Raw genomic sequence first — 27969 nt, forward strand, 5'->3', positions numbered from 1 at the left:
GTAGGGACTCTGGATATATCCTGAGGGATCTGGGGCTGTTGGAGACTTTTGAGCCCTGAGTGTTTCCCAGTCTAGTCCCTACGCTTTAAAAGAATCACTTTGCAAATTTCCACTACCTCCTTGCATCCTCACGACTCAGTGCTCTAGGTAAGTTCATCTGTTCTCCATTCTGCAGGTGAGAAAGCCAAGGTTCAGAGCAGATATGCTGCTCACCTGAGAGTGCAGAGCTTGGGAGTGGTAGAGCTTTGCTGGAATCTGGCTCTGTCTCATGGAGGAGGCCCTGGGGCAGGCTGTGCTGCAGTGCACATGCTTGACCACTGCCTTCCGCAGGCCAACAGACTGGATTATGTCAGGGTCAACATGAATGGCTGTGGGGTCCAACCTATGTCTTGGGAAAGTCAATGGGCTCAGGAGCAATCCAGCCTTCTCACTGTATCTGATTACCTGTGAGGTCTATCCTTGTGCTCTGGGGGAAGTCGGTCAGTGTCCCATCTGTGTTGAAAGGCTAAAGGGAGGTGGGAGCCACAGGTAGACTCTTTGAGCGGTAGACTTGGACCCAATGTAGGGGGGTTCAAGCCTTGAGTACTTTCAATGGCTTTAGGTCAGCGATGCAGCCTCTCGTTCTGGGAATACGTTTTGGGAATACGTTCTGAGGCACTCCACATTTCTGGCTCCAGCCTGCCTGGAGCCCACCTTGAATCTCTAATTACAAAAATCTTTAATTCAGTGGAGATCAGCTTGGCAATTACACATCTTTTTCTTTTTCTTTCTTTTTTTTTTTTTTTCCATTTCTATTTATCCTATTGACCTCCCTGCTTTGGTTATAGCTGGGGTTCTCAGGCTTTCCTGGGAGTGAGTGGTGGGGGTGGGATTCTTGACTCACTCCATGGAGCAGAGAGGGAGATTGTCTCATTCTCAGAGAAGGTGGCGCCATGAAAGCAACAGGTATGCTGTGGGGTGAGAAGTGGGTTCCCACCCACCTCCTCTGGGAGCACAGATACGATGGTGCCTAAAAATTCAAACCATGCTCAAAATAAAGGACAGGAAAACATGTATTTAAGAAAATATGAAAGGGGCACCTGTGTGGCACCCTGGGTTAAGTGTCTGCCTTTGGCTCAGGTCATGATCCCAGAGCCCTGGGATGGAGCCCCGCACCGAGCTCCTTGCTCAGCAGGGAGCCTGCTTCTTCTCCCTCTGCTCCTCACCCCACTCATGCTCCCTCTCGCTCTCTCTCAAATAAATAAATAAAATCTAAAAAAAAAAAAAAAAAAGATGAAGAGAGTGGAAACCTCACTTAAAATGCAGTGGGGCAGCCCTGAAGGGGGCGTTCTCTGGCACTGCCACCAGCCAGCAAAGGGGACCAAGGCAGACTTTCCCCTTGCCTGGCAACAGCCCAGCCAATGAGAGCTCAGTGACGTGGCCCCACCCGGCCGCTGCCCTCTGTGCTCCTCCGTGACTGGCCTAGGCCCGCTGGTACAGGCTCGCAACTGCTCTTCTAGTCCTCAGGGACATTATTCTGCTGGCAAAGAAGCTGGTTCTTTTTTATTTTTTTTAATATTTTGTTTATTTATTTATGAGACACCTAGAGAGAGAAGCGGGCTCCCTGCAGGGGGCTCCTGATGCAGTACTCAATCCCAGGACCCCAGGATCATGCCCTGAGCCGAAGGCAGACGCTCAGCCGCTGAGCCACGCGGGCGTCCCGATGCTGGCTCTTCTAAGGTCAACAGAAATAACCGTAGCAATTACTTGCACTCAAAGGTAATGAAATATGTATCACAAACACACTAGCGCTTTGTCACCGGAGAGAGCAGTCGGGAGGAAGGCAGAGGTGTTCCAACTGGGTCCTGACATGTCCCTCTGATCAGAATCCGGCAGGGAGATGGAGAGTTATGAGAGGACGGTGATGACCCAAACGATGACAGAAATCGAGACTACAAATTACATTGACCCATTTCTCCCTGGCTGACACTCTGCCTGGGATGTGATCGCATATCCTAAGGTGGCTGGGATGAATAATTCACGGGCGCAGGGTAATTTTGCACTGAGCACACAGTGTCCTGACGTGCGATGGCACTCGTGGCCTCCAGGAGCTGGCTCCCAGTGTCACTGCTGCATCCATCGCTCGTGACCATTAGACCCAACTTGCCAGTGTGACAAGCAGACCAGACGAGGCTCGCCACCTCAGCAGCTGGCTGTCTGCACAAAGCCATCCAGGCCTCCTCGCTGGAAACATTAATTTCAGTTGAATAAATGGAAATTTTTGTCCTCCCTGCCTTCTGATGTTTGCTTTTTGCAGGGAAAAGAACCATCTCAGCACCTAAGGACTGCCAGTTATGATTTCCTAAGGCCCTGCTTGGGGTGTGTCCTGGGGTGGCAGCTCACTGCCCAGCAGACACCCTTCACTTCCCGAGCCTGGGTGACAGGATTCTGGAGCACTCTTACACTTTCTATGTCTCTCCTGAAGGGGTACCTATCAGAACGAAAATGAGGTGCCATTGTCCACTTCTCAAGGTTGCAAAAATCAAGGTAATAAAACCAAGGAAGGGAAACAAAATACTGCTCCTCGGTTTGTGAAAGGTGAGATAATACCTGTCCTCTCCTGTCCTGCTAGTTCTATGCAAATTATGATGATCTTTCTGGAGGCAGTGTGAGAACATCTCAGGCACCTTTAAAAAGTTTGTGCCATGGGGCGCCTGGGTGGCACAGTCAGTTAAGCCACTAATTCTTGGTTTAGGCTCAGGTGGTGATCTCGTGGGTGGTGAGATTGAGCCCCATGTTGAACTCATGCTGAGTGCAGAGTCTGCTTAGGACTCTCTCTCTTCCTTTGCCCCCATCCCCAATAAATAAATAAATCTTTTTTTAAAAGATTTTATTTATTTGTTCATGAGAGACACAGAGAGAGGCAGAGACACAGGCAGAGGGAGAAGCAGGCCCCATGCAGGGAGCCCGATGTGGGACTCGATCCCAGGACTCTGGGATCACACCCTGAGCCAAAGGCAGACGCTTAACCACTAAGCCACCCAGGCATCCCTAAATAAATAAATCTTAAGAAAAAAAAAGAAAGAAAAGTTCATACCTTTTGTTTCTTATGGGTTGATAGTGTCCTGCAAAGATCTATATCCAAGCCCTAAGCCCTAGTAGCCATGAATGTGGGCTGACTTAGAAATAGAGTCTCTGCAGATTGTGTAGGGGGTCCACAATCCAGTCTGATCAGGGTCCTTGAGAAGAGGCGAGACACAGGGACACACAAGGAGGACGCCGTGTGTTGGGGGACGCATAGGCTGGAGATGGGTGCCGCAAGCCAGGTGACACCAGACACCGCCACAAAGGCATGGGACGGATTTTCTCCCAGAGCCATCAGAGGAAGCGCTGCCCTGCTGACACCCTGATTTCAGACTTTCAGACTTCCAGCCTCCAGACTATGACACATTTCTGTGGTTGTAAGCCACCAGTTTGTGGCACTTTGTTAGGACGGCAGTCCATGAATACACACCTTTTTTTACTTTTTACTTTCATTTCTAGGAAGATCTTGTATCTCCCTATCTACCTAATCGATTTCCAGGTCCTCCTGGGCTCACGGACTACACTTCCCAGTCTCCCTTGCAGTTAGTTGTGGCACGTGACCGACTTTGGCCAATAGAATGCAGCAGAGATGATGTAAGCCAGGGGCCGGCCAATAGAAGGGACAGTTGTCCTGCAAGCCCGCTGGCTGGGAGCAGGCATCTAGCAGAGGGCCCTGGGCTCTGGGGATGGTGGGGACCCCGAGATGGAAAGGGTGCCCCCCGCTTACCCCAGGCACCTGTATTGAACTGCTGTGTGGGTGAGCATTGTCCTTCTTTTGAGATCGGAGGCCAAAGATTCATGTGCAACAATGTTCAGGCAGTCTGTTCCGCTCACTTGGGGTTCAAAGCCAAGTCACTCTCTTTTTTCTTTTTCTTTTCTTTTCTTTTCTTTTTTCTTTTCTTTTCTTTTTTCTTTTCTTTTTTTTTCTTTCTTTTCTTCCTTTCCTTTCCTTTCCTTTCCTTTCCTTTCCTTTCCTTTCCTTTCCTTTCCTTTCCTTTCCTTTCCTTTCCTTTCCTTTCCTATTTATTTATTTGACAGAGAGAGACCCAGGGAGCACAAGTGAGGGGAACAGCAGAGGGAGTGGGAGAAGCAGACTCCCTGCTGAGCCGGAGCCCGATGTGGGACTCTATCCCAGGACCCTGAGATGATGACCTGAGCCCAAGGCAGATGCTTAGCCACTGAGCCACCCAGGCTCCCTGCCATGTCACTTTCTTTTCATATCCAGGTCAGAGTGGCCCCAGTGTTGTTCTTTAAGTCTTTGGGCAGCCGTCCTTTGGGTGGAGGTCGGGTGAGAGTTTCTTTAGCTGTTCCCAGGTCTACCCCTTCCCCACTGGGTACTCATTCCAAAGGACCCATCGTTGCTGCTGTGACTCTGAAGTCTGATTGGTGGGCCTTGTGCCCTGAGTGTTCCCCTGAGCAGGGCACTCTGAGTTGTCCAGGCTGTTCCCTGTCCCTTGTTTTCTGATTGAAGAATGACTTCCTTGAGGTCCTGCTCACTGGAGTTATTCAAGAGACACTGAGCTCACCGCCCTCCCCGGCTCTGTGCTCTCTGCAGGGAGTAAATCAGGAATGAGAAGATAGGCTCCTTGTCTTTATGGAGCTTCTATATAATTGGGGGAAGGGACATGACAAAAAAAAGTTTGTTTAGAACAGGGATCAAGGCAATGAGTCAAGAGCAAAGGTCTCAGTGGGTAAGAGGCGCGGTGACAGTGATTGATCACCCAAACCAGGACATTCTCGAGAATGTAAGAAGGTATTATTGATAATTATGTCAGGGCAGTAGATGAAAACCAGGACTGGCCCAAGGGAAACCGGGACACGTGGTCCCCGGGGGAAGACCTAACTCTAGCGCACACGGACCTTCTCAGACCAGCTTGCTCCTAGCCGTGGACTCAGCCTTGGCCGACGGCTCAGTGTAGACTGCACGGTGTGCATGAGGCACCACAACCACACATTTCTCCAAGATGTGATCGACTGTCACTCACTTCCCAGGGAAGCCGCGTCACTGCTTCTGTGCTGGCCCCGGCTTGCTGGAAACCAGCTTCCGCACTGGTTGGGGGACAGGCCTCGAAGCTGCGGGCGCCAACGCCCAGGGACTCGGGGCTGCCGTCGCCCTGATGTTCAGTCTCCGTGATGGTGCAGCTTGGACATTGGGCCTTTCGAAGCAATCCTGATACACGGCAAAACTGGGGAACCTCGGCTCTAGAGGCATCGTGCTGGTTCGAATCCTGGCTCCAGCATTCATTAACCGAGTGACCTTGGGCGAGTTCCTTATTCTACCTGTGTCTCTGCTTCCTTGCCTGTGAGATGAGGACAATAGGCACATCGTGAGTATCTAGTTAATGTGGGGAGTGTTTAGAACCGGGTCTGGTACCAGGGCGTGCACTGTAAAGTTACCCACTATTATTACAGGATAGTAATAATCATTTCTATTGGTGCTAAATTGAACATTTACCCTCCCCAAGGCTCAGCATGCAGGTCTCATGTCCCTCTGGGCACTTTTAGAAATGAAAGGCACAGTGTTCGCCTTAAGTCTTTGTAACCAAAAGTCTAGTTTGTTGAGTTTCATGAAGCCAGGTAAGGGTGATGGCTTCCTGCAACGACCCTGAGGGCTGTGCCCTTGTCTGTGGGTCACCCTCCATGTTTCCTAGTTACTGGCTGTGCTAGGAGTACGTGCTCCTGCTATAAGTGGAAGACACAAGTCACAACATGACATGTTTTGTTAAATAGTGTTGTTTGTATAAATTTGAATGATTCTTTTTTCAAAAACTATACAAATGAGCATGTCTACTTGTAATATATGTTTATAATATATACAGAAGGCTGTACAAAGAAATATTAGTGGCAGTTATGTCTGGGCAGTGGAATTAAGTGTTTCTTTGTCCTGGTCTTTATTTTCAAAATAATGTTTCAGAGGAATGTTGTTTTTTTAATGCAAAAAACAAATAGATTTTAAATATATATATATATACACATGCCAGAAAGAAAAGGCAGGAAGAAAATACACAAAATGAGAACAGTGCTTTTTGGTTTCTTTTTCTTTATTCATTTTGACGTTTTCCAATTTCCTCCAGCAAGAATTTATTACTTTTATTTTTTAAATTTACGAAGAATTGTCAAAGTACTCTGTGGTACTGTTTAAAACACCACATATTATTTCTGGGATTAAATGCAGGCAGGATGGTGGTCCCAGCCCCCAAGTCAGCGCTCAAGCCCCTGGAGCAGCTGGTCGTGGGTTAGGCTCATTTTGCTCATACCCACCTGAGCATTTGGACATAGCAAATTTACATGGCCTTCACTTTTTATTTATTTTATTATTTTTTTAAAGATTTTATTTATTTATTCATGATAGACACAGAGAGAGAGAGAGAGAGAGAGAGACAGAGGCACAGGCACAGGCACAGGCAGAGGGAGAAGCAGGCTCCATGCAATGAGCCTGATGTGGGACTCGATCCCCAGACCCCAGGATCAGGCCCTGGGCCGAAGGCAGGTACTAAACCGCTGAGCCACCCCGGGATATCCCTGGGCCGAAGGCAGGTGCTAAACCGCTGAGCCACCCCGGGATCCCTGGCCTTCACTTTTTAAAAAATTTTTATTAATTATTTGAGAGAGAGAGAGAGAGAGAGAGAGAGCGAGCGAGCAGGACATGGGGCTCAACCCCAGGACCCTGGGACCATGATCTGAGCCAAAGATGCTTCACCAACTGAACCACCCAGGCGCCCCAGTACCTTCGCTTTAAAAAAAATCAGTTTATGGGGATCCCTGGGTGGCACAGCGGTTTAGTGCCTGCCTTTGGCCCAGGGCGCGATCCTGGAGACCCGGGATCGAATCCCACGTCGGGCTCCTGGTGCATGGAGCCTGCTTCTCCCTCTGCCTATGTCTCTGCCTCTCTCTCTCTCTGTGTGTGTGTGTGACTATCATAAATCAATAAAAATTTTAAAAAAATCAGTTTCTGGTCTGACTCACAGACCTCCATGAAAAATGAGAAAAATGAGACTTCTCCATCTCCCCTCCACCTCACATGTAGGACTTCCATTTAGAAAAACAATGAAAATTATTCCAAAAAAGAAATCAATTTTTGCGGCTCAGGCACACATGCTGTGTTTCACAGGAAGGCTTTTTAATCAACACAGATGGAATTTATTTCTTATAGAACTTTGTTAATAACAGCCTATACCGAGTGCTTCCTGTGTGCTGGGCATTAGCTCGTTTAGTACTTACATGTCCATGAGATCGGAACTGTTAGTTTCCTACTTTGTACGTGAAACTGGGCCCGGGGCAGGACTGGGATGGTGCATGGAGCAGCTCTCTGGGGTCTGGGACCCGGAAATGCCAGAGCTGGGTTCTGCAGATGAGCCAGGCCTTCCACTGAGCTGGTTGGGCCCTCGCCCAGCCCTGGCCAGCAGAGAGACCAGGAGAAGGCTATTTAATTGTTCTGTGTCTCAATTTCCTTACTGGTAAAACGGATCTAAAACAAGAGCCTTTAAATGAGCCTATTAGGGGATTAAATGAGTTAATTCTCATGAAAAGGGCTTGGCTCACCACAAACACTCACCACTAGGATTATAATATTTTAGTTACAGGCGTTTTCCCTAATCCCCCGATTAAAGGCAGAGGCGATGGTCGGGCTAGCCTTGGCTCCCCCAGGGTCTTGTGTTTGCTGGAAACTTGAGAATCACTGATGAGATGTGAATATTACATAAAAGAACAAATGGGAGCTTAAAAAGAGACAGTTCTATTATTTGTATTTTCATAAAGGTAGAATCTTATTGCAGGCAATTCCATTAAAACAAAAGGTTATAAAATTCAGTTTGTATATTTTTTATTGGATAACAAATTTTCTCGGTATAGTCTCTATCATACAAACATTCCTTCCTTTTCCTTTTCCAGCACTGTCTGTACTGGACCACATCGCGGCCCTTCGACCTCCAGAGCCCTGGGTGGAACTTGGGAGCTGGGAAAGACCACTGGCCTCCGTCCTTTCTCCATGAAGAATTTCTAAGGGCTGAGGACAGCAGTGTGTGACCCAGAAGGCCTTGGAGCTGGGTGCACCAGGCTATCCCGCCGGCCTGACCAGGGTGCCCGTGCTGGAAGCCAGGCCCAGATTCTGGGATTCCCCAGACAGGCTCTTCTCTGCCCTACACCAAACAGCCCCCAGAGTGGGAAGGAAGGGGCTGGGGGCGACAGCACATTTCTGTCCAGGATCCACTTCTGTTTCCTTGCCCTTGTGCATTTCCTCCTCCGCTCTGTCTTGTGGTTGGATCTTGAAGGCTGAGGTGATGCAAAATCTCAGCTCTGGAAGAAGAAATGCAGAGAGTGGGTGAAGTTTGTTCAGCGAGAAGCACGTTTTACCATAGTTCCCAGGCCCCTCGGGGGCCACCTCCTTCTTTAAAATAGAAGAATATTGTTTCTGCTTATCAAAACCATACACACTCAGTGTTAAAAAAAATAAGTAAGCGAAATAGAAAGGTATTCTGTAGGGGATGAAACTCGTACATAAATAACTGTATTTTTAGAGGATGACACGGGCGGAGAGGGAGATGGGCGCGTTTGGCATCTTGCAGCCTTGCGTTTCCGAGGACGGAGATGCTGAGGCCCGTCACTTCCCGTTCTCTCTTCTCACTTTGCTGTCAACAAAGCATCTGACCTGCAGAGGGGGGTGGCTTGGATTTTGCTAAAAACAGAGTAATGATGCTCAGACAAAAGCAAAGTACTTTATGTCTATTTTGGTTTCTTTTAAGCTAAGCACAGATTTCTCTGGAAAGGACAGGAGCTGGCCGGTCTCCCTGCGTGGAAAGCAATAGCTCAGCGAAGCACCCGCTTTCTTGACCTCCAGTCTCGCTCCTGATTCTTGATGACAAAACACATTCCATGCCCTTGATTGATTTAGCGGAGAAGTTGCAATATTGGAGGATGGAACTCAGCCCATTGCTGTGTGCACATGGAATGCCTCGCCTGAGCTGGTCTTGGGTTTCGAGAACAGGTGAGGTGGGCTAACCCAGCCTGCTCTGTTCTCCCCGGGGCAACAGGCTCCATGCCCGAGGGAATTATTCAGACCTCCCAGCCCCATTTCCCCTCCTATTTTACCCGTAACCTCTGCTGTATTTGACCCACACATTTGGGTTTTTATATTTGTTCTCATGCTCACTTTGCTGTGTCTTTGGCTTCTGGTTGCCAAAGAGCCCAAGTTTCAGGGCTGGAAGAGGTCAGCTGGTTTACCTTCACGGTCCAGGAAGAGGCCACCCTCTCCATATGAGCAGGTCCCAGGTTATTCTGCTATTTCCCATCAGAGCTGGGTCTGCAAGGCCCTCCTCTCTCAGTTCCAAGCCTGGTGTTCACCACCCGCAGGATGTTAGCAACACCCTCCCCCAGTTTTGTGGCTTGAAAATCAGGCCAGGTTTTGTGCATTTGTTGAGATTTATAAAATTGTTTTCAAAATGAAAGTATCTTGTTTAGAAGTTCTGTGCTGTGGAAAGCATGAGATGTCCTTGCTCATGAAGAATTAGATGCCGGAGACGGGAACTGCAGGCCCTGGTGGCCAGCAGATCACACACCGTGGTGATGAGATCACCCAGGTGAGAAATTGTAGGCCTTGGGTTTCTAGCTCGTCATTAGTCACAGATGCTCACTGCCTTCCAGAAGCCTGGAGCCAAGTTCCCAGTGCTTATTTGGGACTCGAATAGAATCATCCATGACACACTGGGACGAGGTTTCTTTTAAATGTCATGATGCTACAAAATGATTCAAGCCCATTCTTGAGCCTTCAGGTTGGGAGTGGGGCTGTCGCCAGCCTCTTTCTGGGTTGTACATGAATCACAGAGTTTTGGACCTGAAATAGCCTAGATTTCACCTTCTTCAAGTTCCTCATGTCACCCACATGGAGCTTGAGGGCAGCGGAGGCCAACGGCTTTTCGGCTGTCTGCAGGAATCGGTTCCTGGCTGGGGGGTCACCATGTGTGTTTCCTGACCCTTGGTCCAGGACATGGACCCCAAACGGCTTCTTGGTTCTGGGGTCACATTTGTAAAAGAGTAGAGGGTGTGTTTTGTTCTATAGTTTGGGAGAGAGGATGAGTCTTGCTCTGATTTAGTAGCTGGGAGATTGGATGATTGCTTCATTATACTTGTTTACTTGGTACAAATGTTTATTGAGGGCCCGCCATGTGGCTGGAATGGAATCATTAGAGGAGAATGTTGCCTAATATCTTTAGAGAGAATGTCTGCCAATATCCTCAATTCTGACTGGTTTTAAGCTCTCATGAGTGTTATCTGATTCAAAAACATAGGCCCTGATCCCATCTTCCCACTTCCCACGATTCAGTGGGTCTGGGGTGGGACCCAGTCATCTTTATTTTTAAATAGTTTCCCCAAGTGATTCTAATGACCTGACAAATTTGAGTTCCGTATGTACCTTTATGATCTTCATTTAGAATATCAGACAAAGTGAGGGATATCCCAGGTGACACACACTTGTAGGTGAGGAAACTGAGTCTCACACAGATTGAGTGGGTTTTCCCAGGTCACAGGCTGGTTAGGAATGAATGGGTTTAATGCTGCTGGAAGACCCTGGTCTTCCCAAGACCCTGCAGTCCCAAAGCCTCCATTTGCTGGTGCCTGTGGGGATATTTTGTCAATCTGGGGAGCAAGGAAAACTAAGGTTTTAACCTCCATCTGTGTTTTGGTGAATTGACCCTGAGGTTTTTATTTTTTTTTATTTTAAAAAATTTTTTAAAATTTATTTATGATAGAGAGAGAGAGAGAGAGGCAGAGACATAGGCAGAGGGAGAAGCAGGCTCCATGCACCGGGAGCCCGACATAGGATTCGATCCCGGGTCTCCAGGATCGCGCCCTGGGCCAAAGGCAGGCGCCAAACCGCTGCGCCACCCAGGGATCCCTCATCAGAGGTTTTAAAAAATTTTATTCATTTATTCATTAGAGACACAGAGAGAGAGAGGCAGAGACACAGGCAGAGGGAGAAGCAGGCTCCCTGTCTGTAGGGAACTGACGTGGGACTCGATCCCAGGTCTCCAGGATCCCGCCCTGGGCTGAAGGCGGCGCTAACCCGCTGAGCCACCTGGGCTGCCCGACCCTGAGTTTTAAGGGGAGAATCAGGCTCAGTTGGATGTAATCTTGAAATGAATACTGGAACTCTTGCTCTGTGCTAGGTGAGAAAGATCTGGGATTGCACCGTTCATTCCGACGTGGAAAGGAACACGTCAGGATGCCATTGGGATTTTGATATGGACTCCCACATAGGGTCAAAGCCCTGGGAAGCCATGGAGAGACAGGGTATCTTCTAGAGTCCAATGGAAGGTTTTAGATTCACAAAGCCCAGTTGCTAGGTTTCACTCTAGTTATGGAAAGATCATTGCTAGGCCTGTGTCGGGCATTCATACTATATGAGGCACTTCCACCGGTTAATTGTCTCCATGGTGGGTATTGGTATCACGGTTTTATATCTGAGGAAACCGAGGCTGAACCAGTTAAAGAATTGACCAAGGTTACAGAGATGGAAAGTAATTTAGCCAAGATTTAGATCTAGGGGGCACACGGGTGGTTCAGCGGTTGAGCCTCTGCCTTCAGCCCAGGGCGTGACCCCTGTCCTGGGATCGGGTCCCCCATCGGGCTCCCTGCATGGAGCCTGCTTCTCCCTCTGCCTGGGTCTCTGCCTCTCTCTCTCTCTGTGTCTCAGGAATACAGAAAATCTTAAAAAATGATTCAGAACTAGGTGCATCTGACACCAAAGCTGGAATGCAGAGGGGACGCCGGCCTCTGGTGCCTGCCCAGCTTCATCCACAGGTACGTGAGCGTCTCACTAGCGCCGTGGCCCTGAAGGCAGGCGCTGCACGCTGCATCCAGCCTCCTGCTCCCTTCTCATGCAGCGGTCACAGTTCTGCACATATTGTAAATAAGCAATGTTTCCCGGGCGCCTGGGTGGCTCAGTGGGTTGAACGTCTGACTCTTGGTTTGTGCTCAGGTCAAGATCTCCGGGTGGTGGGATCCAGCCCCGTGTTGGGCTCTGCACTCAGCAGAGAGTTTCCTTGAGATTCTCTCTCTCCTGCTCCCTCTGCCTCTCCCCATCCCCACTCCCTCTCTCTGTGTCTCTCAAATAAATAAATAGAATCTTTTTTTTTTTTTTTTCCTAAATCCATGCTCCGAGTAGAGAAATAAAGCAGGAGGCTCACCTGCATGGGTAGACACCTGTAGCTCTTAGCTGTTTGCACGTAAAGCTTTGTCAAAAGAAGAATAAACCGCTCAGAAAATAAGATGGATTCAACAAGAAACTGTAATTGTTGAAATTAATTTTCTCTACGGGTATTCCCTGGGGGGGGGGGAGCAAAGCAAAGAAAGAAAATCTGATTGATACCATGGAGGATCCTCTGTGCCCCCCCTAACCCCGCCACTATCTTCCTCTGTCATATTATCCGTGGTCCTTTCTTTTTTTTTTTTTTTCCTTTTTCTTTCTTTTTTTTTCTTCCAGTGGTTCTTTCTGAAGCTTTGGCTGCCGTTTCAAAATGTAGAAAAAACAAAAACAAAAACAAAACAACAGGGGGTCAACGCCTTTAATTTCAGGAGCGTGTAGGTTCATTTGTAACAATATAAAGCTTTAAAAAAAAATTTTTTTTTTTTTTATAAATGAACCAAACTGACATAGTTTCATTTGTAGGATTGACTTGGAGATCACGCATCTATTGAATGAACGCCATAAACTCTGGAGAGCGGAATTGTGGTAACCATAGTAACGAAGAAGGGCGGTGGGGGGGGTGGGCCGTTCCCCCCTCTGTGCATCCCGGGAAAGCGCGGCCGGAGCGCTCCGAGGAGGTTTGGCCCGTGGGTCACGCCGTCGACCGCGGTGCATGCTGGGCCGCGGCAACATGGCGTCCTCCTTGATGTGCTGATGAGCGGAGTTGCACTGTAGCTTCCAACCAGAGGGCAAAAGTCTCCGAACCCCATAAGCCCACGCCGCCTGTCTTCTCCGCGCCCCCGTGTCGCCCTTCCTCAGGACTGGTTCTCAGGCGGGAGAGCGCCGCGGGCCCGAGGCCGGGGCCGGCCAGGCCGCGCGGATCCGGGGCTGAGGAGCGGGCGCGGGCGAGCGCGATGGGCCGGTCGCGGGTCTGGGCGCAGCAGCTCCGGCGGGTGCGGGGCCCGCAGGGCTGAGAGCGGCTGCGGGGACCCGCGCGCGCTCCGGACGGCTGGGCGGCGCCCGGGCTCGGGTCGGCCGGGGCGTTGGAGGCCGCGAGCGGGGTCACCGCGAGGCCTGAGGTCGCTCGGGGTCCGGGGCCGCGTGTGTGCCCCGCGCGCGGAGCTGGAGACAAGGGTTCCGCACCTCCCGCCGCCCCGCCCGGTGCCCTCCCGCCGCTGCCGGCACCCCTGCTGTTAAGGCTGGAGGTGCTCGAGCGCCTGCTGCCGAGGACGCCCCCGCCCCCGCCCCCGCCCCCCGCGATGGAGGCGGAGATGCTGCAGGCGCCCCTCCTGGGGCTCGGGGAGGAGGACGAGGCCGACCTCACCGACTGGAACCTGCCCTTGGCCTTCATGAAAAAGCGGCACTGTGAGAAGATCGAAGGCTCCAAGTCCTTAGCCCAGAGCTGGAGGATGAAGGATCGGGTGAGTGGATTCCCACCCCGGACCCCGGGGGTGCCCTCACCCCCCCTCCCGCCACGCACGCAGAGAGTTCAGATCCAGGAGGGCGTCCTGGAGGAGGCAGCGGGTTGTGTGTCGTGTGTTCCCCAGCCACGTGGTGCAATGCAAGTCCACTAAAAAAAAAAAAAGCATGAGCTGTTGCAGACCTCGGTCTTGGGGGGTTGTAAGTAGGGGGAAAGGAATAAATAAATAAATAAGTAAATAAATAAAAGGGTGTTTTGGTTTAGTTGTTGTTATTCCTCTGGTTAATGTGAGGCTAACTCGAAGTCCCGCTCCGGTTCAGACAAGTTCGGAGATTGAGCACTGCAGGCGTTGGCACACCGACCCGGCCTACCCACCCGGGGCGCTGCCAGCAGGTAGAGGAAAGAGGCCTTGGGCTGGAGCGCTGGTGCCCCACGAGCCGAGCCCGCGTCCAGGGCCTGTCGGTCCCCCTGTCCAAGCTGTGGGGGAAACGCCGAACCCAGGAAACACGACCGGAAAGCGAAGGGTCGGCCTGGCGACTCGTCGGTGCAAAAGTTCTCTCAAAGTCGCAGTGAACTTCATCACAGCCTTCTGAGCAGCTTGCCTCGAATCCAGACTTTCCCTCCTTTTGTGCGGCGGCCTCGTGTCGCTGTGTTCTTGGACACAGAACTTGTCTCCCGCAGTAGAGTTGGAGGCTGATGGGTTGGGACTTGGGTTTGGGTTTTCGTGGCGTCTCCACGGTGTTGGGAGTGTGAGCAGCAACTCACAAGCGGCTCGTGGGAAAGACAACAGCCAACTTTGGTGGACCCGTCCTTCATTAAGCACTGTCTGTTTCCTGGTCTGTAAAAGCCAAAGGGGTGGGAGGCGTCGCATCTGTGCACGCTTGACATTTGTCCTTTTGCGATTCATTTTCTCCTTCAAGGCCGTCTTTATTTACGTAAACATCTGAGCGGTATAATGGGGGTAGTTGGTGCCACATTACAGTGCGATTGCCCTGGGCTTATTAGTGTTTATATAAGATCATTGCTTCTCATATATGATGCTGAACATACGTAGGATCACCGTTGCCGTAATTGTACGTAGTCAATCACTAGTAACCAGTCCTTTAGTTATTAATTTGGCTTAGGAGAATTTGTTTCATCCAAAGGTAGTTTAAGGAGTAAAAGAGATGATGATCGGAAGAGATTGTATAAACTCTGTCTTATGGATGTCTTAAGTACTAACTGATAGTTCAATGCTTTTTTTTCTTTTTTTTTTTCTTTTTGAAGATTTTATTTATTTATTAATGAGAGACACAGAGAGAGGGAGAAGCAGGCTCCATGCAGGGAGCCCGACGCAGGACTCGATCCCGGGTCCCCAGGATCAGGCCCTGGGCTGAAGGCGGCGCTTAAACCGCTGAGCCACCCGGGCTGCCCCTAGTTCAAAGCTTTTGTGGTGGTTGTGCATATATGAAAAGAAACTTACTGTAAAGTACTGTCTAATCATTTTCTTTTTTTCTCATTCTATTTGGAGGGCTTTTTTTTTTTTCTTTTTTTTCCATTTGAAATGTGGTTCCCTCTGCTACCCTAAACCTGTGCTCAAACTGTTCAAACTGACTAATGGATATATTTTTGCCCTTTTAATTAAAACATTAATTTATGAATGATCAGCATTCCCCGATAAGCTCATCGTAGGTTGTTAAGAGAAAAGTTCTGAGTCTTGAGTAATTACTGAGATTGCTCTTTAGGAAGGAGCCAGGGGAGGATGTTAGCTGTGTCTGACCTTTGCAAGGTGCTTAATGAAGAGGAAAATCAGCAGCTAACATTTTCAGTTCCGTGTGTGAGAGCATGGCATCTTAAACAGTCCTCATAGTCTTCTCCTTGGACTCAACCCCATGGGACCTTTCAGCACCCTCTGCCAGGACACAGGTTGCAAATCCAAGTGATGCCAGCAGCTGGAAGGTAGCATAAGTGAAGGGAACAGGCCAGATAGAAGACGAGTGGCACAGGTTCAGAGATAAATGGCAGCTGGCAGTGACTTGTGTCTGGTTTTCTGGAGGGTGGGCTCTGGAGAGCACAGGCCCCAGCAGCTGAAGGGCAGGTGGGCCTCAGCCAGATCGCTTCCTTTCTCTCTATCTCTTTTCTTTTTCTTTGAGAAGCCAGAAGACTTTTTTTTTTTTTTTTTTTTTTAATGTGAAGCCTTCCAATTAAATGTTGGCACTATTTCAGATGTTATAAAACATGAAGGAGTCCAACACTGCAGGCCAAACAAGCCCCATTTGTGGGGCTGGTTCTAGCTAGTGGGTTACCGGGGTGTGACTTGTGCTCTGTTACCACAACACCAGACAGCCACTGTGAATTGAGGAATTCTGAGCACAGGCATCCAGGCAGGCTGTCTCCCTTGCTCCCTCCAGCAGTCTGATGGAGTGGTACTGTAGTAAAGTGACATGTGTGGGCCAGGTTGTCCCAGAGTAGGCCCTACTCGTACCACTCGCCCTGAAGCGCCATTCAGTGCCCTAAACCCAGACTCAGCCTTCGCTTCTTTCTGTGATCCATTTGTCAGTCCCTATACTTTTACTTTGTATATGTATTAGTGGTTACTTGTTGGTGTCATATTTAGTGAAGTTGTTAAGGATTCCTAAAATTGACATCTTCACTAAAGTTGACTGAAGGCCCTCCACCCAGCATTCAGCATCTTTACAGAGGGAGCTGCAGCACTTGCCTACTCTCAGTTGGAATTCCCACAGGTTTTTTTTTTTTTTTTTGGATTAGTGCTGGTTTTCAAATGCCACTATTACTGCATTTTAATTACTAAGCTACTGTTAGTTTAATACTGCTATTATCAAATTAGTTCATTGGTTAATTCTATCTATAGTAAATGATATGTATATGCATCAGTAGCATCTTTGGCTTGTAAGTTGCAAATAACTAGACTTATATAAATTACAGCTCAAAATGAGTCATTCGTAGGCCTGTGGCTAATGCTGATGTATATATACGTCCCCCATTTGTGTTGCGCTGTGATACTTGATGGTGATAACAGAGTTCATTCTCCCACTGGAAAGTGGGCATGGGGGAACACTTGATTTCAGATGGATCTCTACCTCACACACGTGGCACAGAAGCAGGGAAACTAGAGAGCTGTTGCTCTCAAAACCACTGACACACACACGGTACTCACACGTGTGTGGGAGGGGTAGGTATAAAATGATGAGCTGTTTCCCAAACCAGTCTCTCAACTAATTGTCACCTGGCTTTGTAAGCCGTGCTTTGAGTAGGCCATGGAGGAAGCCAAGTGGATGCATCAAAGTAATGTATGGACAATAGAAGAGTAACCCTACTTTGGTCACCTTGCATCCTCTCTCATCTGCTCCAGTTAGGCTCCCTGCCCAGTGTTGAGACCACCCTCCACAGGCCATCATTGATTATTAAATCTAAAAGTCACTCCTCCGTCTTTATCTTGTCTGACTTCTCAGCAGCATTCCATAAGGTGGGCCATTCCCTCCCTCCTGAGACTCTCCTCACCTGTCTTCCCAAAACTCCATGTCTTCCTCCAGGGTCTCATCACTCCTCCTCAGACCCCTTTGCTGTTTGGCAGCTGAGTGTGGAGCACTCGAGGGCTTGATCTTGGGCCCTTCCTCTTTGCTGTGTGTGCCACTCACCAGTGGGTCTTGTCTAGGCTCATGCTTTACATGCAGTTCACGTGCCAGCAACTCTCACATCCGTGGTCTTCCCTCCTGACCTGGCCCTGGAGCTCCTGAACGCCGACTCTTTGCCTCTGCCCATGGCCACCGCCCCCACTCAGGTGTTCAAGCTGTAGATCCAGGATTTACCTTTCTTTCCTCTTCCCCTCCTCATGGGCCTGTCCAGCTCACTAGTAGAACCTGTCACCTTTGCCTCTGAAGTGCATCTTATATTGGACTGCCTCGTTTGGTCTCCCTCTGTTGTGAGCCCAGTCCAGGCAGCTACCATCATTTGTTTGGATGACTAGCCTCACATCCTGATTGGTCTCCCCATATGCACTCATGCCCTACATTCTATTCTTCACGTAGTGGCCACAGGGATCTTTCACAACTGTAGATCAGATTCTGTTACTTCCTGACTGGCCCTCTCCTGGCTTCCCAAGTGCTTAGAGTAGAATGTAAATTCCTCACCCTGGTTCACAAAGCTTCGTGATTTGGCACTGCCTGCCTCTTCTGTTTTCCTGGATGGAGAGGCCTGGAATGGTCTTCCCTCTGTTCTTTGCACACCTGGCTCCCTCTGGTCCTCCACTCTCATCTACTTGGGTCATTTCTTCAGAGAGGCCTTTCCTGCACATCTCATTTAAAGCAGCTCCCCAACCATTCATGATCACTCTTGCTTTCTCTGTTATTTCTCATTACACCCCCACCCCTAGAACCAAGCTTTTTATCATAAAGCAGAAACCTCATTTATGCTAGTACACAGGACAGTGCTTGACACATGGTAAAGACGTACTGAAGAAAAAATGCGTAGTTTGCAAAGGGCTTCCACAGAGGGTGGGTTCTTTAAGGCCACTTATCTGGTTGGGGATGATTATCTCCACGTAATGGATGAGGAGATGAAGCCTTAATTAAATGGCTTGCAAAAGGGACCTAAGCTGCATGGCTAGCAATGAGGGAAGTGGACTTGAGAAACAGCCTAGAATGGTGTTACAGTGTTCCACTGAAAAATTTATGTTGTTAAGTCCATGGAGTCTAAAGCTTTTATTTATTTATTTATTTATTTATTTATTTATTTATTTATTTATTTATTTATTTATTTATTTATGAGAAACACAGAGAGAGAGGCAGAGACACAGACAGAGGAGCCCAATGCGGGACTCGATCCCTGGACCCAGGGATCATTGCCTGAGCCAAAGATGGACGCTCAACTGTTGAGCCACTCAGGTGTTTCTGTAAGTCTGTGGAGTCTAAAACCAAGTGTGTTGGGAAGGTGGTTGGGGTGGTGGCAGGGATATAAAACCAGAGAACAGTGCTGATAGTGTAGCTCACCTGTTCCTGTGGTGGGCTCCAGGCTCCCCAACCCTTATTTCAAGGATAGTACAAGGCGGGGGCACCTGGCTGGTTCAGTTGGTGGAGTGTGTGATTCCAGATCTCAGGGTCGTGAGTTCGAGCCCCACATTAGGTGTAGAGATTACTTAAAAATAAAATCTTAAAAAAAAAAAAAACCAAACAATGCAAGGTAGCTCTGGCCTTTCCCACTCACTCTACTGGGGTCTGCGCGGATGGTGCAGACGTGACGTGGGTAAAACTGCTGGCGCCTTCGCAGGAATCAGGGTGGTGGCGCCAGACGGTGCTGAGCGCGCACTGTTCTCTTCACGGCCATCCATGCGCAGTAAAAAATTGCACTCCACTTGAGAATGCCCTTGGGGACTCAGTAAAAAGTGTCAGTTTTAGTAGGTCCTGGCTGTCTAGTGCACGGCGTCCCCACGGTGCGCTGGCCGCGTGCTGTCCTGGTGCTGCATGCAGCGCCGGCTCAGGAAGGCACCGTGGGGTGCGGCTGGGCCAGCTGTGGCCGCCTGGAGGCTGAGCTGCACCTGACGGGCTAACAGGCGGCGCTGGGCACTCAGGCTTGGGACTTTGGCAGACGTGTTTTGAAAATGAACAGAATGAGCTGTCACTTCAAGGAGAAAGACTGCCAGGATTTGTTGCTGGGGATAAAATTTGAGCTTCAGGTGAAAATCAAGAGTTTTGGAGGACCCGTGTCTGCCGCTGTGAGCTTCCCAGACATGAGACTCTTCCAATGAGACCGTGGTGGTAGAGTGAATAGGATATTTTTGGATATGAAATGTGAATGAAATGTGTCCTCATTTGGAACATCTGCATAATTCAGTGAACCAGTATTTCCAGATGACCAGTCCGTTCTAACACAAAATCATCCATGGGTAGGAGATGCACTCAAAGTGAGGCCGGTGGATTTTCACTTCATAAGGGATGCAAAGCCCAATCGCTGTGGCTTCAGCTAGATTGGGTATCCTCTTCTGTGTTCTGTTCACGTAGATTGCTGCTAACCTTTAAGAAACTACAATTTCCTGAGTTCTGATGTGACATCAGAGAAGAATATTCTCAGTTATTTGGATATGCTGGTACTCTTGCTCCTTTCACCAGCACATCTTTGTGAGGTCTGAGTTCGTTCGTCTACTTGGACCAAAACAACATGTCACAGCGTAGATTGAAATGGAATATGGAGTCCAGCTGTCCTCGGTGAAGGCAGACATTAAAGAGATTGGCAAAACACTGTCACTTGTCTAACAATTTTTTGAAAAAAGTTATTTTTCATAGAAATATCTATTTAAATATATAATTCTATTTTTAAGTGAATTAATAGATACATTCTTTTTTTTTTTTTTTTTTTTTTTGGCTTTAACCTCTAATATGGAAGCTACTGATAAGTGTAGCTCATAAAGTAAGCTCTTTGGGAGTCTTCAGTAATCTTTGAGTGTAAAGGTGTCGGATCATCAAGAGTTGGAGACTCGTTAGTGTAGTTAAAAGAAAGTGGGCGTCAGACTTAAATTAGGAAGCAGGGCTTGAGGATATCAGGTGGTTGGCCAAAAATATCAAGCAGAGAGGACCAGAAATTAGGTAGCTGACCTAAAAGGGATCTGTTACGCCCTTTCCGTTCTGGAGCTTGTGTTCGTGAAGAGCTCTGTGGGGTTGTGAAGGCAGTTGCCTTATATGTAACCATGTAGCAATCATTAGGGCCTCCTGTCTGGCGTGTGTCCTGGAGGGGTTGACTCTGTTGATCACCCAGTAGCATCTTGTCCTGGGAGTGGAGGAACATCGATCTGAGTATGGCCGGGGAGGGTATCCAGAGGTCTTTACTTTGGTTCAGCAAAGGTTTATTGCTCACTTAGAGTGTGCTATGCTCCCCAGAACCCTGGTATCTAGGACAGACAGGCCAACACCAAATTGTAATACACTGTTACATGTGTTTACAGGTGGGAAGGGCATGATTATAGGGAACACTTTGCTTCTATATTAAATAAGTAAGTTATTTGCATTGAACTGCATTTATGAAACATACAGGTCAGTCTCATTGACCTAGTGTGGAACTCTGGGCAGCTAATGAGTATTGATGTGTTTGGTGGTGAGGAGCTGCTATGGATTTAAGGAGGTGGGTATCATAGAGATTTGTGTTTGGAAAGATCTTTTTGACCATGGGTGGAGTGGAAGGCTTGGAGGGGTGGGACTGGAGGTGGGAACACCAGCTGGAGAGGGGAGTTGCGGGAATCTGAGTGAGAAACTATGCCCAAAGCCAGGCAGCCAGAGCAGGAGGATGGCTGTTGGGAAGGTGGCATCTAGAGTCTGGTCAGGCCTTGGGGGCTAGCGTGGGTGGCCGGTGCAGACACCCTCTCTCTCTATTCAACGCCTGTGAACTTGACTCAACTTGCTCTTGACATTAGTCATGGGAGCTCAGGAGCCACAAAGGGACCATCTACATAGATTTTTTTTTTTTTAAACCTGCTTTAAAAAATGTGCCGTGTTCCATTTTGAACAACGTGCTGTGGATGAGTCCTGAAATGGATAAGAACATTTCTCCTCATTATCACCTTGTAGAATTCTAAAGCTAGAGTTTTAACAAGATAGCATGTGGATTATATATAGATGGTGTCCTCCAGGTTTCTGACTCTTTGCTCCTTTTATTCAGAAGACATTAAAAAAGTACTTGGGGCATCTTCCATAGTTGTTTCAGTAGAGCTGAGGTTTGACACCTTTTCTTTTCGGACATCTAGTTAAATATATAGAAAATGCCATCCCAGGAGATGTTTGACATGATAATTAATGCTTTAATCCTGCTCTTGAGCCTCAGTGTGTAGGGCAGGTGTGGCTCTGCAGGGGGTGTGTGTCCCCAGGTGCCCATGGAGAACCCTGACGGTTTGACTCCCCCCACTCAGTTTGCTTTCAGATGCGGTTTTTGTTCTTGCACTGTTTTCTGTTTCTGTTTTTTAAAAAGTTTATTTTATTTTTAAAAGATTTTATTTCAGAGATAGAGGAGAGAGAGAGAGTGCGTGCATGCACGTGAAGGGGGTGAAGGGCAGAGGGAGAAGCAGACTCCCTGCTGAGCAGGGACTCCCCCCCCCCCCCCCGCCGATGTGGGACTTGATCCCAGGACCCTGAGATCAGGACCTGAGCTGAAGGCAGACGCCCATCTGACTGAGCCACCCAGGTGTCCCTGTTTCTTAGTTTTGATATAATTTCAAACTTACAGGAAAAATTGTAAGAATAGTATAATGAACTCCTCTATGCCCCTTACCCAGATTCACCAGTTGTTTACATCTTCCCTCACTCACTCTATCATCCTCTCTGTGTTTCTCCATGAAAGTCTCATTTTCTCCCGTGATCAGTTGAGGAGTAAGTGGAGGCTCTGTGCGCCCTTAGGCCTTCCTGTGTCCCACGCACAGGGACTCTCTCGGATGTGACCACAGGGCATCTGTCATTGATGTTACTATTACTGATCCACAGTTCATGGTAACCTGTTGTCCTTTGTCCTAGCCATGCCAGTTTGTTAGCAATTTCTGCCCTCCCTGCCCCCACTCGGGGTCACTCAGTGCCATTTGTGGCCTTGTCTGTGTAGCCCCCTTTGATCTAAGGGAGATTCTCAGCCTTTCCTAGAATTTCTTGCCCTTGACATTTTTTGTCGTGGTAAAACCCACTAATGTATGTACCACTTTAATCCTTTTGAAGTGAGCAGCCAGGTGGGATCCGGTACATTCCCTTTGTTGTGCAGCCATCCGTCGTCCTCCTCCAGAACTTTACCATTTTCCAAGCCGAAGCTCTGTTCCTCGCTAGCCAACTCCCTGTTGCCCTCCCAGCCCCCGGCAGCCGACATCCTACCTTCTGTCTGTGAATTTGTTGGCTTTGATATTCTTCAGGAGTACACGGCAGTTACTTTGTAGAGTGTCCTCAGGTTGGGTTTGCCTGATGTTTCCTCTTCTGCATATTCAGCGTCCCCACGCAGGTGGAGGGATGTGCTGTCTTCAGAGCATCCAGAGCATCGTGTCAGAAGGCACGTGGTGTTGGGGCCCCTGGGCGGCTCAGTCAGTTACGTGTCCGACTGTCCAGCTCAGCTCAGGCCCTGGTCTTGGGGTTGTGGGATGGAGCCCCACGTTGTTGGGCTCCGTACTCAGCGGGGAGTCTGCTTGAGCTTCTCTTTCCCTCTCCCTCTGCTCTACCCATGCTCATGCATTCTCTTTCTCTCTCAAATAAATAAATCTTAAAAAAAAAAAAAAAAAAGAAAGCACATGGTGTTGCTTCCTTCCAATATTGGTGTCTCTGGCTCCACCACCCTCGTTTAGCCACTTGCCCCAGACTAGGGTGCACAGAGGGGAGTTTCTGAATTGGTAACCCAGGCACTTGGGGAAGCAGACTTACTAAGGGGTTAATATTTACTGACGTTACTATTTGAGGCACATTCTACATACGGTAAAATGCCCAAATCCTAACTAGAAGAATATGCTGTTCAAAGTGAGTTTCAGGGTTCCTTGGTGTTTGCTGTGGAGGTCATGGTTACTATATGCATTTAGTACTGTTCGCCCTTTGGTGCTGAGCCTGGAGTCGTGTAACACTCACACACAGGAGTGGGCATGGCCCTTGAGGAGTTTGTATCTGATTTGAGAAAAACAACATTCTTATACAAAATAAAAGCACAATGGGATAATTATGTATCTGCGGTGGAGTCACAAGTTAGTGATTTCAGGAATTCTGCTGGCTGGACATTTCCACCGTGTCTGCATCTGCGTGCCTGAGGCGCTCAACTGAGCTCTGTGCGGGGGGCAGTGGGATAAGTGGAAGCGTGTGCAGGTCGGGGGTGGGGCTGCGGAGAGGGGAAGGGTAGCTAAGTCTCAGGCAACTGATTTGTACAATTCTGTAATCCAGCTAATGTGTGTCTACAGCCTCTCTGTGCCAGGCAGTGTGTTAAGCGTTGGTGATTCACCGCTGAACAACTCCTGCTTTTAAGACGTTTTCCAGTTTTGGAGGGAAGATGGATTGACTCAAGGCAGGGCGTTGGGCTGGTGGTGACTGCATACAGAGTGCGAGGAAGGCCTCCTGGAAGGCTGGCACTCTGAGTCAGAACCTAGGAGGGAACAGAAATTCGCTGGGCAGAGAGGGGAGAGGGCAGGAGGGCCGGCCGAGCAACCAGGGTGTGTGAAGATGGGGAGGTGAGAGCAGGAGCTCTGGGGAACTGCCCTTCTCTGAGGCCTGGCCTCCTGGTGAGGGTTTCCCTGTGTGCTTCCTAAGGCTGCAGCTGGCCACCTGCTGCTGTATTTTCCCTCAGGTGCTGCTGCCACTCTAACACCAGCTTCTGTATTTGTTTTGTCAACCCCAATCAGACGGGACTTTGTTTTGTTCACTGCTGCATCCCTAACTTCTCACACAGTGACGTCTGGTTAGGTACTCAATAAACATCAGTCAGGAGAAGTGGTAGGAGTCTCTGCGGGTGGACAGGTGGACAAGGCCAGCCATGACAAGCTTTACAAGACCTTAGGAATTTGGATTTTGTCTCAAGGACAATTAAGAAATGTTTTAAAGCAGAGTAATGACATAATCAGGATTTTAGAAAGATTTCACTGGCTGCAGTGAGAGAGAGGATGTGTTATGTGTGGGGTGTGAGGAGGGGTGTGTGTGTGAGAATCTGTGTTAGGGAGGGGGCATGGGTCAGGAGTGCACTGAGGGTGGGGAGGTGGGAGCTGAGGAAGAGCTGGCTGCAGCTGAGCTAGGCCCGTGCCAGAGAGGTGTGGGTGGCCCTGAGAGCTCCTGGAACGGGATTGATGGTGCTTGGTCATTGATTGGCTGCAGGAGGCGGCACGGCGACTTACAGGCCCTGGCTGGATGTAGGAGAGAGAGGGGCAAGCTACTGTGGGCATTTGGGAAGGGGGAGAGCATGTCTGAATCTGGAAATTGGGGATAGTTTTCTCTAAAGGGTGTTTCAGGGTGAATGTTGATAGTGTTGCTTAAAATGGGTCCCAGGCCCCCTGTCCCCCTTGGTGTCTGGTCTTTATTCATCCCTGCCACACTCTTGTCCCCAGGCCATGGTGCTGGTGATGAGCCATGCATGAATATTGTCCAGTTTGGTGTTCTCTTGGATAACTTCTTTTATCCTTGAAAGTTGATCAGACCTGCAGTTTAAAGATAAATGAGAATAAAACCACTGTCAAATGTAAATTAGACATTTCCTTTTCCTGCTCTCCCTCTGAGACCTGGCTGAGGTTCAGAATTAGTTTCTGTAGAGCCAGAAGCATTTAAGAAATACAAGGTGTCTTGTGTTTCTTTCCCATATCGATATCCTGAATACCCTGGAGTGTTCATGTGTGTCATTCATTGTCCCATCACAGAGTAGATGATCACAGTGCACCAGAAATGCCCTGGCTGTGTCTGGTTTGTTGGTGGCCTGGCCTTGCCTCCTGGTGGTGGTGGTGGTGGTGGTGGTGGTGGTGGTGGTGGCAGTGGCATCTGGCTCAGACCCTTCTGTTGAGCTACCCCTCACCTCAGTCTCTTGCATCATGCATGCAGCACTTCTCCTGAGAAAGTGTTATTACCTGGTTAGCAGGCAGGACTGTTTCCCAGAATAGTTTCATCCTATGTTTTTTTAAAAATATTTTATTTATTTATTTGACAGAGAGAGAAAGAGAGCACAAGCAGGGGGAGAGGCAGAGGGAGAAGCAGACTCCCCACTGAGCAGGGGTCCAGATGCGGGACTCGAACCCAGGACCCAGAGATTATGACCTGAGCCGAAGGCAAATGCTTCACTGACTGAGCCACTCAGGCACCCTGTTTTGTTCTTTGAATGGAACTTTATTCTGGGGATGGTTTTAGTATTTGAAAAGTATTTTAGCATTTTTATTGGAGAAGCTGAGTTTCTTGGAAACTTGTTTTCCTTCAGATTACACAAATAACACGTGTCGTAAAATATTTAGGAAATAGGGAAAAACATAACGAGAATAAAAATTATATAAATATCCTGCTATGGCACTGTTAATATTTTGGCGTATTTTCTGCTTCTCCATCCTCCTTTTTGCCTTTTCCCGCAACCGGGATCATACTATATGTGCCACTAAAGGACTATTTTTTTTTTTTTAAGATTTTAATTTACTTATTCATGAGAGACACAGAGAGAGAGAGAGAGACAGACACAGGTGGTGGGCGAAGCAGGCTCCCTGCGGGGAGCCCGATGCGGGACTTGATCCTGGGATCACCCCCTGAGCCAAAGGCAGACGCCCAACCGCTGAGCCACCCAGGCATCCCTAAAGGACTATTTTGAATTTCTCATTTTTGATATCCTCACCCTTGTAGGATCTGAAGCATAATAATAAACACTCAGGAAACTCCCACAACACCCAAGAACTAGATCAGCTTTAACACTGGCCCAGCTACCAGCTTTAACATCTTTTCTGCCTCTGGGAAAATAATAGAAGACAGTCCTTGACTTACAAGTTTCCGACTTTGTGATGGTGTGAAAATGTTATGTATTCAGTAGAAACCTCCTTGGGATTTTGAATTCGTATCTTTCCCGGGCTGGTGATGATATGGGGTCCGATCCTCTCATGTTGCTGGGCAGCGAGCGTAGCCCCTGGCGAGCCAGCGATCAGCAGGATCAACAGCCGATACAGTGACAGCCATCCTGTCCCCAAACAGCCACTGCTTGTCATGTTCTCTACAGTATTCAGTAAATGACATAGATGGTCAACACTGTGCCGTGAGATGGGCTCGTGCAAGATGATTCTGCCCAAGTGTAGGCTAATGTGAGTGTCCCGATTGCATGGAAGCCAGGCTTGGCTAAGCTACGACCATAGGTCAGGTCTTGTGACATTTTCACCTTATGATGGGTTTACTGGGATGGACCCCATTGTGGGTTGAATAAGATCTGTGGTAGCTTTGTTTTAAATCATACTTAACTATGTGCCAGGTGGTGTGGGTTTTCCATATTGACAGCCCCTTTGATTACTGAACAACCTGTGAGCAGGTACATTTACAGTTGAGTGGACTGCGCCAAGAGTTAGGTAATTTGCCAGAGGTCACATAGCTAGTGAGTGGTGAGCCGGGATCTGGCCTCAGCCTGCAGTGTTATCTTAGCCTATCAGGGAGCGTGAGCATTGGGTGCCGGAGCTGGGAGAGCACGGTTGTGCCTGCTGCTTGGGGCACTGCCACCCAGCCACTGCTCACACATTTTTTGCTGACTTGCTGACTGCCGAGTGAGCGCCTCTGCCGTGCAGTCCTCGGTGGGAATGAAAAGGGAACGTGACCTGGTCCATTACTTGGGGAGCACTGTAAGATCAGTGCCCGAGCTGACCGGCTTAGTGGATCAGACTGATAATGTTGAGATGTGTAATGTTCCAGGCTGTGTTATCACTCGGTGGAGAAGAATAGGATGACTGGTCTGGTTGAGGAAGGCTTCTGGGGGACATAGGACCTGAGGCGGGCATGGATGGAGATGGGGAGCATTTGGCCAGAATGTGGAGGGAAGGCCCTTCTAGGGAGGTGTGTGGGTGGTGTCCAGTGTCAGTGACAGGAGGGCTTTTTTGGAGCACAGTGGGGAATGGTGTGGGCGGCTGGGGTGGGGGCACCACATCGCCATGCTTTGAATGCTCAGCAGGGAGCTTGATCCTTCTCTACAGTTAAGGAGGTGTGGGGAGGGGTGAAGGCTGTGGTGGGTGCAGTTTAGGTTGATGCACATCGGTGGACTGCCTGCAGGAGCTGTTCCCTGGGAGGGCAGGTGGTGAGGACTCAGGCGAGGTGAGACAGAAGATGGAGCTGGGGGATGTAGTCGTCAGGAAAACCATGGAAGCCAGATGGGGGATGGAGTGAGGGGGGTGCAGTGGAGGGGGTGGAAGGGGGGCTGTCCGGAGCGATGCGGAGCCCTCTGTGCCCAGCAGTGCCACACGCAGCTAGAACCAGATCTTTGAAGGCCTGGATGGCAAGCTAAGGAAAGGACGTTTATTGGGGAAGCCACAGTCTCTGAAGGTTTCTGAGTGGGGGTGGGCCGTGAAGTGTGGAATCAGAACAGTCTGAGAGAGAGGAGAGAGTCAGGGGGTTGGGGAATAATTTGAGGAAAGAGAAACTATGCAGTATTTTTGTTTTTGTTGTTGTTTTTAATAAAGTCTTCTTATGACAGTTTTAGATTCATAGAAAAATCGAGAAGATAGAGTTCCTATATCCTATATACTGTGTACCCAGGTTCCCCTCTTCCTAACATCTTAAATTAGGATGGCACATTTGTCACAGCTGATGATTATTGATATGTTATTATCAGCTAAAGCCCACACTTCATTCAAATTTCCTGCGTTTCGCTGTGTTTCACTGTTCTCTCTCCT

At 48.8% G+C, this 27969-nt stretch overlaps 1 protein-coding gene across 4 annotated transcripts in view; it reads left to right on the top strand.

Annotated features, from left to right (window-relative positions):
• The first annotated feature begins 11761 nt into the window (after positions 1-11761).
• Positions 11762-27969, top strand: part of RPTOR (regulatory associated protein of MTOR complex 1) — a 333774-nt gene continuing 317566 nt past the window's right edge. The window contains exon 1 of one of the 4 annotated variants that reach the window (XM_077854547.1): positions 11762-11859. In XM_077854547.1, coding sequence (XP_077710673.1) covers positions 11812-11859 — 48 coding nt within the window. In that variant the 5' untranslated portion in view covers positions 11762-11811. Of the gene's footprint in view, positions 11860-13224; positions 13666-27969 lie in introns of those variants that run through there. The other 3 variants (XM_077854548.1, XM_077854546.1, XM_077854545.1) reach the window with 3 other exon arrangements.

The sequence above is a fragment of the Canis aureus genome, chromosome 16 (genome assembly GCF_053574225.1).
Source record: "Canis aureus isolate CA01 chromosome 16, VMU_Caureus_v.1.0, whole genome shotgun sequence".
NCBI lineage: Eukaryota > Metazoa > Chordata > Mammalia > Carnivora > Canidae > Canis > Canis aureus.